Source organism: Dunckerocampus dactyliophorus, chromosome 17 (genome assembly GCF_027744805.1).
Source record: "Dunckerocampus dactyliophorus isolate RoL2022-P2 chromosome 17, RoL_Ddac_1.1, whole genome shotgun sequence".
NCBI lineage: Eukaryota > Metazoa > Chordata > Actinopteri > Syngnathiformes > Syngnathidae > Dunckerocampus > Dunckerocampus dactyliophorus.
Window position 1 is genome coordinate 16,532,461 of NC_072835.1, and position 14,019 is coordinate 16,546,479.

Genomic DNA, 14,019 nt, shown 5'->3' on the forward strand with positions numbered 1-14,019 from the left:
TGTTTTATTTTGACCATGAAACATTTAACACTAGTGCTACGTGATACCGCTATGAGAATGACTTAGTGTTTCATTACAGCTGGATCTGCCTAGCACCCAGCAAGGTTGTTCTCTGCCTGAGGGAAGTAAAAGTAAAAAGTAGTCGTCGGAGGCAGCCCTTTTGAAGCCTGCCATGATGAGTGGTAGCAAAAGCTCTCCCTATGCTGCTGTTGACAGGAGTAGCATCCGTTGCTTTGGACTCTGTGAAATCAATGCGCCCAGGAAGGAGGTTCCAGTAATGCTTAAAATGACCAAAATACGGCAAAATACTAGTATTACATGTTATCATGACTGTACCTGTTATTACATGGTCACAGCATGAATATAAAACAATAAAACATTGTTGGAGGTTTTTGGAGGTGTTTTAATAGACGGCTTTATGGGCAGAATAGCTGAATCCCGACTACATGCATTATTAGCTGCCTAGTGCTAGCAGTTTGTCAATATTTACAATGCATAAAAAAGAGATGAACGTGTGTTCATGTAAGGATTGTGGATGAGTGCAGTTTGCAGGGCACTTTAAGGCTTTATATTTGTATTTTAGTTCATTTAGTCATTTTTATGCTTGAAAATGCTACATTTAGGCAAATAATGCATACAATTTGCTTAAATATGCATATGTTTGGACTAATGGGCCATATTCAACGATGAAACAGCATGATTTATTAAATAATATATATTTTAAAAACTGTGATCGAGGGAAGCTGCGAAAAACTCGAATCCCAATGTGGCGAGGGACGACTGTCAAGCATTGATCCTGCGGCACTATGACCTAGTGGTAGGCCTGTCACATTCACAAAAATGCTGGTCGATAATTGTGCTACAAATTATCGGCGATATTCAATATTATCGCAACATTTTTGAGACTTTTTTTCATTCATTGTAGTCATGAGAGGTGTCATTCACATTTCAACCACTAGATGGTACTCTAGTAATAGTGTACGCCGGTGTACCTGTGTGAGCCACATTAGCTTGACACAGAAGTTGCCTGTATTTATGTTTTTGCAGTGTGGAGTTGTATATTCTATAGTTGTATGGGCATTTGACCTTCCATTTTGGGGTAGATATTTTTCAAGACAAAAAAAAAAGACAATTTCAATTCAGTCAGTGAAATAACTGTTAGATTGAAATATAAAATGATATATTTCTAAGCTGTACGAAATGTGCTTGTCAGGACAGTAATTAGCTCTTAAGAATGGGGTTATTATTGTAGCCATAATGACAAACACAAGCGACAAATTGTTTTAATCCAAATATTTTACGTGAATGTCTACTGCATGTGCATGCACCAACCTTGATAGCATTGGTAGAGATCTGGATCTCGTGCAACTTCCTCATGGTGCCATCGCGGTCAATGAAGTAGGAGGAGGCCAGCTGGTGGAGGGCTTCCACATTTTGAGTGGCATTGGCGAGCTTCCTGTCCAGCTTGTTTTTGGCCAGGTACATCGTCAGCGCCTCCTCTCCTACAAGTAGAGCAGAGAGGAGTGAGACATTAGTTGGGATCATGATTTGCAATGCAACTACGAAAATTCAAGAACAGTTACGCAAGGTATAATGATTTTTCACTTGCGGAACATTTTGTGCGGCACAGAGGCGTACTGATTTCCCACACATTAAGTGAGGGACAGGAACTTTAACTTTTAACTGGAGATCGTGTCAAGGAAAAGCCAGAGTTTGCAAACCCTTTCATCGTTAAAGTCTCGTTTTCTATGATTCATTTTTTAAACGATTAAAGCTGTTTACAGAAAAGCTTAGCAGTTTTGTATTTTGTTTCCTAAAAATAAATTGGATCGTGACCTAAAAACTGAGGTAAGTACCGAATGTTGATAAAATTACCCAGCTCAACTCAATCTAAGTTGACATATTCAAAGTTGACACCAATATTTTGTGGTAATTAGCTGTTATCAATCTTGTAACAGGAGCCTTTTAACGATTTATCCTCACTCGAGTCTTTTCCAAGTCAATGGAAAACTGTAATAATCCTTCAGATCCTCTCCACGCTTATCTCAACCGTCACTTGTTCAAAAAATCCAAAGACAAGCAACTTTAGCAGGAGAAAACCAGATGCCCCAGTTTTCCAGGAACATATTTGCTGCTTTATCCCCACTTGGCATCAGCAGGCACTCCCAGAAACGGATTTACCCTGTTGGGATGGAATTACCATCCATGAAAGGCGTCGTATATACAGCGAGGCCCTGTGTGTATGTGCTTGGACAATGTTGCTATTACAGAAATGGAGTACAAAGATTATTGTGCTCTAATCACATAGAAACAACTGCTTTACTTGCTTCTTAGGCTGTTGCATTGTGTACAATGTGCCCATGTTATAGTTCTATTCATGTTGTCACTGTGTGGGGGACATCGAGCCCATGTTTAGTAACACTTAACAAGTCCAAGGTTAGATTTGTCTTGGTGCTTGAACCAATTTGTTGTCACGTAGATCAGGAAAAACCTGCACACGGTACAATAAACTCACATCTATGAAAATAACTGAGGTATTTCGCATCAGATAATAGATGACCTTGTTCTTCCAACTGGTTGATACCTTGCCGATATGGCTGTCGACTGGAATTTAGCCAAACTGATTTAATGAGCCCCCGTGGCCGTCGCCAGTGTTGTTGTTGTTCAATGAAAAAGGTCAAACTGAAATTCATTTTTAGCAAAGTAGACGAATGGAGTTCTCAGCCTCTAATGAGAAGGGAGTTTCAAGTCGCCGCATCTGTAATAAGGTTAGATTTTGTAAAGTAACAGGCAATCGATAATGCAACAAAAAGTCATTGTATCTTCTGTCTTTTCTATGGTTACACGCGCACACGATATGCTTACTGTCCAGGAAAAAGATTTTGAACCCTCATCTACAGGTTTAACTCCATACTTGTGTTGCTTTTGCTTTGGCTTTTTTGTAAAATTCTAATCCAGTGACCTCTCGGCGATGGTTACACCAAAATAAATGGTTTAAATGTGATTGCTCCGAGCTGTAACGGGTCCAAATATTTACCCAGCACCCGGCAATCACTCTGCTTTGCATGTAATACATTTGTTTGTTGACACATTCTCCAAAGGTTTGAGCTGCTCATTCTCTACCACATCATTATTTATCCATTTCTCATTGTGACAAGCGCAAAAGAGCAAACAGGCAAACACCGATTCAATCCCACCGGCTCGGGTCTCGACCTCGCCTTTGAAGATTACGGTTGGAAAAGGCAAAGCGTATGCCCGCAGCCTGTCTGAGAGCGTGTCACATGTGCTCAGATTTGCAGTGCCCGCGTATGCTTATTTGGCCCCGAGCGATGCATCGGAATTGGTCGCTTAACTCGTGGTGGCCGTGACTAGCAGTCCGGGCCGATGTCTCATGCCTGGTTAGAGTACAAGCGCTGACGGGACGAGCCCCCCTTCCGGGCTCCTTCTCCCCTCGGGGCCCTGCAAAGTTACTTACATACACTTCACTTGCACTGCTGCGCACGCATAATGCATGAAGTTATTTTATAGGAAGCTATTGTCGTATAACAGAGTTAACCTGTTCATAAATATTTGTAGTTATTGCTGCTGTAGTCTTGTCAAATAATAAATTACAGAGCACCCCACTTGCCACAGTTAATGTGCTTTGTTTATAGCTGAACAGACCTTTTAAATATAATATCTCACCTTGAAACCCCCAGCACAGTCCTGCCTTATATGCATTTTTTAATGTATGCATGTACAGCATATATGGTAATGTCAATGAGGGTTGAGAGTGCAAGTAGTGTTTTAAAGTAATGGAAAGGCTGAGAGTGCTCCATTTGGTGTTAATGATACATATGTGGGTCACTTTATGGAGAAACATAAAACTATACTGCAACAGTCTGTATGCCACTTGTCCGATAGAGAGGGGGTTAATGGATATTTAGAACATATGGATCCACGGCAAATTTCAGTTTTACGCTTTTATGTTCGATTTTTGACATTGCAAAGGGCCGTGGGTGGAGCCACACAAAAAAAAGAAAAATCCATATAATGTACACCCTTGATACCATCAAAGTTGAAAAACAACCATGTACTTTCTCAACAGGCAACAGTCAACCACTGTAATATATTAAACAGGAGAGTGGGGCCGATTTGGTCCAGTATCTGTACCGTTCCGATACCAGTAGAGTAATTGACAGAACAGAAATTCCCGATCCAACCAGCGAAGATTTCCCATCCGTGAGCCATGTCTGTGCTTAGTTGTCCGCTAGCTGGCAGCAAAATGTAATGGAGCGCGCTATGTAGCTAGTGCAGCTAAAGTATGTCCTTCCAGGGTGCAGAGTCACTCTTCTAAGGTACTAATCCTGGCCACTGTGGCGGAAAATAAACTATATTTTTGACAAGTATAATAATCACTAAAAGAGGACGAAGAATAGCTAAGCTAAGACAAAAGAAGCCATGCTTACCGCTAAGCTAGCTTGAATATAAAGTAGCAAAAACAAAAGAATAAGTGCTTCGTCTAGCTGTAACCACATTACAGCGGTGAGTAACCAGCTATGAACACAATATTAGCAAGTAGACTAATAAGAGCTTAATAAGATTAATACGGTTAATTATAGATTAATTACAACAGCTACACAGACAAACTAAGTTGTGAGCGCATACATCAGAAAAACAGAAATGACACATTACGTTAGCAGCCAAGCAGCAACCTGTTTTGAAATGATTCTATTATAATTGATATAGTATATAAAGTATATAACACGTAGTATGGAGTAGTCCCTCGTTTATTGTGGTTAATTAGTTCCAGACCCGATAGCGATAAGTGAATTTCCGCGAAGTTCAATATTAATAAATTGAATATTTTTGTAGTTAAAGCATAGAAAACCTATCTTGATAAATAGGAATTTTTTCCCCCATTATTAGAGGTCTGTAGATATTAAATAACACCCTTATAGTTACCTTGACCCTCCAATTATTCTTTGTTTGCATCACATTGTACTACTCTGTGCACAGGCTACAGGATCACTGCAGGGCACAAGAGACGGCCGCTCCTTTCAGCGACTTCATGTTTTTACGCCAAGCACCTTGCAGTGCAGCTAAGGGTTTTTCTGAGGACCAATGGCACATTCGAGCCATCCGGCAGCTGCTTTTTGAAACGGGCGAATATGTTTATGTCTGTCTGTTATGGTGATAAAAGATACCAGTCAATACATCAGACATTATATCAATGTCAAATCAGCCAGCTGGATGAAAATCTGAACTGTGTAAAAAGCCCATCGAACATTCAGTTTCATCCGGCCCTCTGAAGAGAGTGGCTGTGTGGAGGAGGTGCTCCAGCGAATTTCACGTTTAGATCTTGCCTAGGTTCCCTGAGACCAGGGATCTTTGTTTCAAACAGGTTGGTGACCACTGGTTTAATGTAACAGCTGTCATACATCACATTTTAAGATGTGTAGCAAAGTCTGGTTTGTTTTTTGTTTTTTTTGCAAACCTGTCCTCCGTTAAGTGGTGGTCGTATACACGGGGTGGGCTCATCGAGCTGGTGTCGGGTCAAAGGCTTAGTTATGTCCATGAGGAAGGATGTCCCATATTATTGATACCATATCAATGGCCTGTGCCTTTGAATTGGTTTTAATTTACCGTGGGTGTGCTGCTTGAGAAGATCATCATCGTATTGTGATGAGGTCAGGCTTGCAGTTACCAGGTATATCTGATGTGACCATGTAAAGTGCAGTCACATAGCTATTTTTTTAACCCACATAAGATCAAGACCTGATATGAATTGAAGTATATTAGAGTCCATGCTTTGTTATTCACCTTGCACTGCCATATCACGCCTGGATCAAATGTTTCCACTTCAACCAGGTAGTGTAAATCCAGCTCCAATGCCCAATCATGTTCTGTGCGTGTCGAGTTGACTGCAGAAAACCCCAAACTACTAAAGTTTGTCACCTCGACAGCTTTCCACTGGGTTTTCCTTCAAATCACTACAAGCCAGGTTTCTCCAAAACAAGTCATTTCAATAAACTATTTCTGCTAGTCGGCCCTGAACACAGAAGACCGGTGCATTGAAAGTGCCTCAGATCCGATCACGGGTTGTGCATTCGAGGGGGGAAAGGAAGCGGAATGAGCTCCAAGGCGCCGTCTCCCTTTCAGCCCAGATCTATATTCTGCTGCTTGGTGATGCTAAAGAAGTCATCAGCTTGACAACTGGGTCTTTCTGTTCAACAAGTTCGCCGCTCCGAATCAATCACTTACGTTGATGTTCCGCAGTGCCACCAGTCAGGTAAATGTCCCGGCCTTATTTCTATCAGAAGGAAATGTCGTCATTTCATGTACGATTTCTTCACCTTAACATCCCGTAGAATGTGCTGTGAATAAACAGCACAAAGCGAACGGACTGTGGACATACAAGGGACAGATGTAGTGGAATATGTCCCACAATTAGAACTCTGCCCTTCACAGTAACTTTCATAGCAGTAACAGCCTGCAGCGTTTATATACAGCCTCACTTGTGCAGTAAATCCTTCCCCATCCAAAAGCTTTGGAAAACGAGTGCTGTAAAGCACACTGTTCTCCGCAAGAGCATTTACGTCAAGACACTTTCAAGATTTTGGCAGTTATTATGGCTTCGGTACCTCGCAGCGGCAGTGTCTTTTATTTGAAGTCTGCAATGCATTCCCTTTCTTAAAACTTCCTCCCCGCTCATCAAAATCCACCGCTGTCACTCCACGGCAAGTTTGAAGCATTTGATTGAAACTTGGCTGGGGGGTCAAATAAAGTATAGAAATGTTCCGATAGAAGAGAAACGCTGGGTAATTGGTGAGCTTTTTCCCAAGTATAAGTATCAGTTGTGTTAAAAGAAAGCAACGTTGACATATTTACTACTATTTTGCTAATTGACATAGTCCAATCTGAATGAATCATATCATAGCAGTGTTTCTCACATATCAGGGTGGCCCCCCTGAGGGGGTGTCGTGAGTAAAATGAACTTGGAAATTGCTATCCATTGTCGCAGATGCTATCTCAGCTTATTTTATGAACTGCGTGCACGCGTGTGTGCGTGCGTGTGCATGCGTTGAAATTTCCCTACAATGCATAACCTTCCGCACACTACACTCCTCCACGCTCCTTCCTGTCATGTGATTTTTCCAGTCACATGATCTCTGAAAGTGCGTATCGAATGCACTTCTGCCACCTTGTGGCCATTCTTAGGGCTTAAAATTGCTCTGAAGTGAAATCCATTAGTGGAGAGTTGCGTCAGCACCTCTTTTTGCCTCTCGTGCGAAAAAACGTGAAAGACGCATAAATACATCGTTGGGATTGGGCGTTGGAGATTATAAAAAAACGTATAACTACGTCTTTGGTATTGAATGAGTCAATCATTTTGATCATGATTAATGATTGAGGTGATTGTATGCAGAAAGCTGGTGCCAGCAACTCATACAGTGTTTTGTACAAATATTGTAAATAAATAAATACAATCAGGTTCTCCATACTATTTAAATTCAGCGGGGTGAAAAAAAAAATCTGTCCCTTATGTGTGGCGTGACAGAAAACAACTGAGAACAACTGCTTTATAATAAAAAGATGTCATTTGCTAAAAATGGGAAAAAAAAACAAAAACAAAACACATGCATGACGTCACGTAAGACGTCAGCAAAAATTCGGATCTTTGTGGCTTTTTTTGTGCAACACTTATTCTAAAAGGTGTCAGTGGTAGATGTTAACAAATAACGTGATTTACTGCGTGTGTGCGTAGCTGTTGCTTATTCTTTAGCTTTTATGCAACACTTATTCCATAACGAAAAGCAAGAAAACAAGAAGTTTATCAATTGGAATTGAAGTTATTGAAGCTTCCAGCATCATTACCACAGATGTTCTTATTAAAGCGGGGACATTTAGTTACCTCAACACCAAAGAGGGCGTGGCATCAAAAGCAATAACTGGAGAGAGGCTGAGCAAAAACTACATCCTGAGTTCTTGTGTATAACTGATATATTCTTTGGCATATATACTGTATACAGTATGAATTTCAAATGACGATAGACTTAAGCTATATTTGTACACATGGAGAAATGTAACGGCTGTGCAAGTAAGAAAAAAAGAAATACAGGAGCAAAATTGTCATTTAACTTAATATAACATGTCCAGGCACTAAAGTATCATTATAAAAATCTACCACACACACACACACCAAAAAGTATTGATGTATTCTATTTCTATTCCATTCCATATTACAAGCAAATGGACCGACTACTAATGGAACTCTTTACACTTGACCGGTGAAATTTAAGTTGCCTGCAAAAACTCTGTCCTTCCCTCTCGGGGTGTATAATGACTCTAGAGACCATAAAGTGTAGGTGGCCACAGAGAGAATTAGCCTCTTCTTCTTGATTACTAGCCTGCTGAGCACCTTTATTGTGTTCTATAACTGTGTTCTTTAATGGACAATCCTGAGAGGAAGATCGTAAGAAGTAGATTGACCTGCAACTTAAGACAAAATGGCCTCAAGGTTAAAAGATAATGTGAAGATGGCTTTGACATGGCATCAACACGTGTACTTAACTACTATTACAATCATTTTTGTTATAATACAGTGCTTGTTTTACGGTATGTTTACATTAGCTTTTAAACATATTTTTTGCTAGCAAATGCATGTTTATTGCAGTTAATTATTTGTATATACTACAGTGGTTATGTGGTGGTTTGTATTTGGCCAAGGGATGTTTAAGTGTGGGCTTAACAGTATTCATTTCTTACTGCGTTTTGTTGTTTTTCAAATAAATACAAAAAGGGCTATGCCTCAGCATTTACTAGCTTTTTGAGAGGGTTTTGTCGCCTGGCAAAACCGCATGTCCTGAGGCTTTTTTTTTAAATATGTACAAACCATTATCCAAACCACTGAAGCTCTCTTACCTCCCAGAGTGGCCGAGATGAGAATGTGGGTCCCATATTTTTTAATGATGGTGTGAATGAATTGCTGAGTGGTCGGTCTGCGGCCCAGCAGGCGTACACTCCGCTGGAACTCGGGCATCAGCGGCACCGGGTTCCGGATCAGATCCCGCCTCTCGATGGCTGTGTTCCTCACCTTCCAACGTGCAAATTCCCTAAAAATTACAGGAAAGTTATGTCACAATGACTCAATTTGCGACCATTACTGTTATGCTCCAACTGACCCGGTTGAGTCTACAGTATGCACCACTTGGCCCCGATGCAAGTGGATGATAACGGCAAAAGGTTTGAATAAACTTTACATATCTTTCATGTTTTTTACCAAAAAGTAATGGGCTCTTTGTGTGTGTGTACCCTGTACAAAGTTTTGTAGAAAACAGTTGTGTTTTGTTTTTGCCTATCGCTGCTAAGCAAAAAAACCAAAACATAACAGAACTCACTTCCTTTCATTTTTTGTGATTGGTGGAGGTAAAACACCAATGCAAGACCAATAGCATTGTTATTTGACCACAGCTTAAAAAGAAAATACAAATGTGCCTGTCAGATAGATCTTGCAAATATTTGCGCGGGTGTTTTGTGATGCGAGACGCACGTCGGGGAAAAGCATCGGGGAAAGCATCGCCTCAGACACAGATACAGAAATCTATGTTACTTTGTGGCAAAGCACCTAAGCCCTGAGGATAAAAGTGCCAGGTTTTCTCCAGCTGTCTGCCGTGCTGAAACGATAAAGAAGACACACTGTCACTGAGTCAATAGCGAACGCCCGGCGTGTTCAGGAAGTAAAATGTCAGTGATTAGGCATTCAGGTAAGAAGCCGGCATTATCTGTGAGGAATATCATGAGACGGCTCACACAGGAAGTACACAAAAGTAGCTTTCGCTGTTGATTTTTGGGTTTGTTTTAACCCGATGAAGTCTAACGTGTATTTTCTGTGATTCAAGCATATCACGCCAAAAACTGACATGTTAATCCATCATTAGAACTACACTATTCAAAGATTCAAACCACACTTTCTCTCCAGGTTTGCGTATAGTCAAAAAGAGGGTCCAAATCCGAATGAAAGGATGGGAATTAGATTTTAGGGAAATTAAATCACTTAATGGCTATTTTTAAAGTATTGTTTAACGGCATTGGAGACTCTCTCTCCAAACATTCTGAACTCGTGTTTCAATGGCAGAGGAGTAGTGACCAGAATAATGCTTCTCATAATCTCTCGGCAAAATAACAGCGCCTTTCTGGCTGCAGACAAGTAGTGCACTCTATTTTACCTCAATTGCTTTAATCATCAACCAATTTTATGCTGAATTTAATATGATGAATGATGAATGATCAATTAATCATTAATTATGCTGTGCTAATACTGTAATTTGGTTATCAATGGCCAAAAATGATCAGTGTCATTAATTATCTCTTCTACAGTGTTCCTACAGATTTGACATTTCAAAATGGCATACTTTTTCCAGAATCAGTAATAGATGTGTATCATTAGAGCTGCAACAATGAAACAATTAATTCATGATTAATCGATTAGCCAATTAATCTGCAACAATCTTGGTGTTCAATTAATCTTTTTTTATGTAAATATCCTATGATTTCAGCCTCTCAGTTGCGATTAAAAAAAAAAATGCCCTTAGTCATCCATGAAAGCAGGCCTAATGTATTTGTGTTTTAAACAAAACAAAATATTCACACACACCAGTTTTGACTTTGGAAAACAGTGATCAATATTTTTGCCTATTTTCTAATATGTTGTGGACCAAAGCACTAACTGTTTGTGTTTGGTTGATATTGATTTAACGATTATTCGATTAATCGAAACAATGCAAATTTAACGACTGAGATAAAAAAAATCGTGAGGTGGAGTCCTACTATCATGTAAATAAAATATGGAATTCATTGTTTGTTTTCATTATTCTGAATATGTATGTCACTATATAATTGCTAGGAGATCGTAGCTTGTTAATGTAGCTCATACAAAGGGTTGGAGGAGGATGTTTTCCGGGACAGTGTCCCCCACTGTGTGCTCTCACATGAACATCTTAGCTGCCCTAGAAAGTGCCTTAGAAAAGCAGATCGATCCATTTCTTTTTTCTTTTCCATTATTTGTAATTTTATCCTTCAAAAAACAGAACCGTGGTAACAGTCTTGGAAACATGAATATTTTCCATACTTGAGTATCCATTTTCCATACTTTTCCAGACCTGGAAGTTGATCAAATGAACTCCACACTTGTGTAGGAACCCTGCTTCAAGATTACACAATGAATATGTTGTATGTTGCAGTCAAGGAGTGCGCGCCGTTTTTATTTCCAGTTGTACACCATTGACAGAATTCTAAAGATCAGTTAATCATTAATTATGCTTGACTAATAATCAGTATTAGTAATGGTCAATGCTTGGTAGTGTCATATTTTTTATTAAGGATGGGACCTTAACACTTTTCTTTGTATAAATTAATTACAGGTTAACGACAACGTTGATTGATTTAAAAAATAAAATGGACTCGTAGAAGAGAGCGTGGTTGCCAAGGTATTTCAAGCCTACGCTATCAACTTAATGCAAAATGTCCGTTGTGATTCAATTAAAGTGTGATTAATTGAAATTAATACATTACAAAGTCGCCAATTAATCACTTACCCTATAGTTTTTCAAGCCTCAACACCATTTGTATTCAGCACACAATTTGTTTAAGATTAGAATACATTCAATCAATAGCATACATTAGCGGCCCTAGTATTAATACAAATAATATTAATAATAATAATAATAATAATCTGTTCCAGGGTCAAGCTGTCGCCAACATAAAAAGTATTTTTTTAAGTCAACATTTAACAGCAAACAATTGTAACAATAAGTTAACCACTGCTTTTAATAAAAGGTAAAAACAACATATGCATATGACGCACCAGTGCTTCACTTAGCCAACATGAAGTAAAAAAAACAAAAACAAAACACGCAGTTAATACTCTGATGCTTTTTGTGTGTATCTTCTCTAATTAATTATGCAAATGTGTTATTACATGCTTGTCCAACTATCGCGGTTCCACTGTCGTTTCTACACAATGCACACATTTTTGTCATATCCCTCTCTGCAACCATAGCTCACTGTCTGGGATCCATTTCCAGTGAATACTGCGTGCGGTCCTGTCGTTGCCAGTTATTATATAAAACGTTATATGGCGGGCCATATGTGTGAGGCTCCTTCTGCCCCAGATTAAGCATGCCAGCAGATGGAATCGGAGACATGATTCAGTGCTTTACTTCACAGCTCCAAGACCACTTTAATGACCTATCACAGAAAGTAAAGGCGAGATGAATGGCGTGGCGGCTGCATAGGAGGGGGAAATTGGAACATAGGTGATTATTGCTTCATGGGGTTCCAGTAACTCACAGGGGTTACATTGCATTGGTGTGTCACATACAGATTTTACAAGATAGCTCAGCCCGACATGGAAAACCATAAATGACTATCTAATTCAATCATAAATACTGGATACCTCGTATTTGTGCTGGGGAATTTAATGGTAATGCCTCTTATGCTATCTTGCTGGTGATGTGAGGTCTCGCCCCTCGTTTTCAGTGTTTTTCTCAGTACCGTTTAGTGAAAGAAGCCAGAAAATACATTACCACCATGAAACAGTAAACTGAAGGTGACGTAAAAACAAGATAATAAGATCAGAGGCAACACAGGTGCTTCTATGTAAGCTCACCATCCAAAAAAAAGCCTACAAAAACAAGCTGCGCAAACTGTATTTCTATTGTAGGAAAGTGCTGCTGGTTGCCTCACTTCACTTGTTTCAAAAGAGTTGACAGCACGCTAAAGGGAACTTGGAGTCCTCGAAGTCGACGCAAGAGCAAAGGAAAAGCTAAAGCCGAAGCTCTGATTTACTGTGGAGGTTTTTGCATGAAAAATTGATACAAAGTGAGCGCCTTGTCTTGTGACTGGGAGTTGCTTTGTTAGGACCACGTTACCACCAAACCTCACGAATGTGTACTTAAAACTGCTATAAAAACGACTTTAAAGAGCAAGAACGCATCATTACAAATTTAGGTTACCTTAACTGATTTGTGAATCTTCTGAACTCCTGCTTCAATGCCATTATGGTACTGAGCAGAATAATACTTCCCAGAGGAGTTTATCATGGATGTGGCTCAAATTCTTTAATTCCTTATCGAGCAAACAAGATGAGATGATCAAGTCGTGCACTCCATTTTTCCAAATGTGCTTTCCGATTAATCAGCAACTTAACAGAATTATGAAGGTTACATTAACAGATCAAGCAATTATTATGCCCATAACTAGTCGACTGCACATGTATTATTCTGTATGAACTGATACGGAAATCCTTCTTATGTGCATCAGAGCATCAAGAAGATGAATGTTGTACTCAGTGAGAAATTAAGGAAAATGTTGAAAAAAAAAAGCAATGTCAAAATATTATTATTATACATACTAGTTAGCATGGTCATTCACTTTATTACTATACAGTAGAATCTCTAAAGTGCAATGTTCCAGAATTTGGACCAAATTTTCGTCCTCGTAAGGGTGGTGTCCATCCCAGCTAACTTTGAGTAAAATTATGACAAACAACCATTCACACTCACATTCATACCTATGGACAATGTAGTGTCTCCAATGAACCTAACATTTTGGAATGTGAGAGGAAGTCGGACTACCTGAGGATAACCCACGCACGAGGAGAACACGCAAACTCCACACAGAGATGCCAAGACGGAGTTACGAACCCAGATCGTCCTGACTGCCCTACAAGGAAAATGCTGGGAAACAAATATCTTAAATCACACACAAACTGGTGTGATTTTGACCCGTCGTATGCATGATGGCGGTTAATCCCGGACAAATTAGCTGGGGTAAGATATCAGATATCAGCACAAATCATATATGCTTTTATAACATATTTTTCAGGAGTAGGTATGAGAAAAACAGACCCATTTACTTTAAGCATCCGGGGTGTAGTTTTTTTCCACAATGTAGCGGTGGCGAGGCATAGCCGCCAGGTGCTCAATTAAGTGTTTAAACCCGACTTTACTCACCACCGACGAAGGCTCGCTCCTTTTC

General features: G+C 39.7%; 1 protein-coding gene across 1 annotated transcript in view; it reads right to left on the minus strand.

Annotated features, from left to right (window-relative positions):
• Nucleotides 1-14,019, minus strand: part of brinp1 (bone morphogenetic protein/retinoic acid inducible neural-specific 1) — a 133,496-nt gene that overhangs the window by 58,269 nt on the left and 61,208 nt on the right. Inside the window, exons 3-4 of the mRNA XM_054757633.1 lie at nt 8,905-9,095; nt 1,333-1,502 (exon numbers count right to left, since the gene is read on the minus strand). Coding sequence (XP_054613608.1) covers nt 1,333-1,502; nt 8,905-9,095 — 361 coding nt within the window. The remainder of the gene's footprint in view (nt 1-1,332; nt 1,503-8,904; nt 9,096-14,019) is intronic.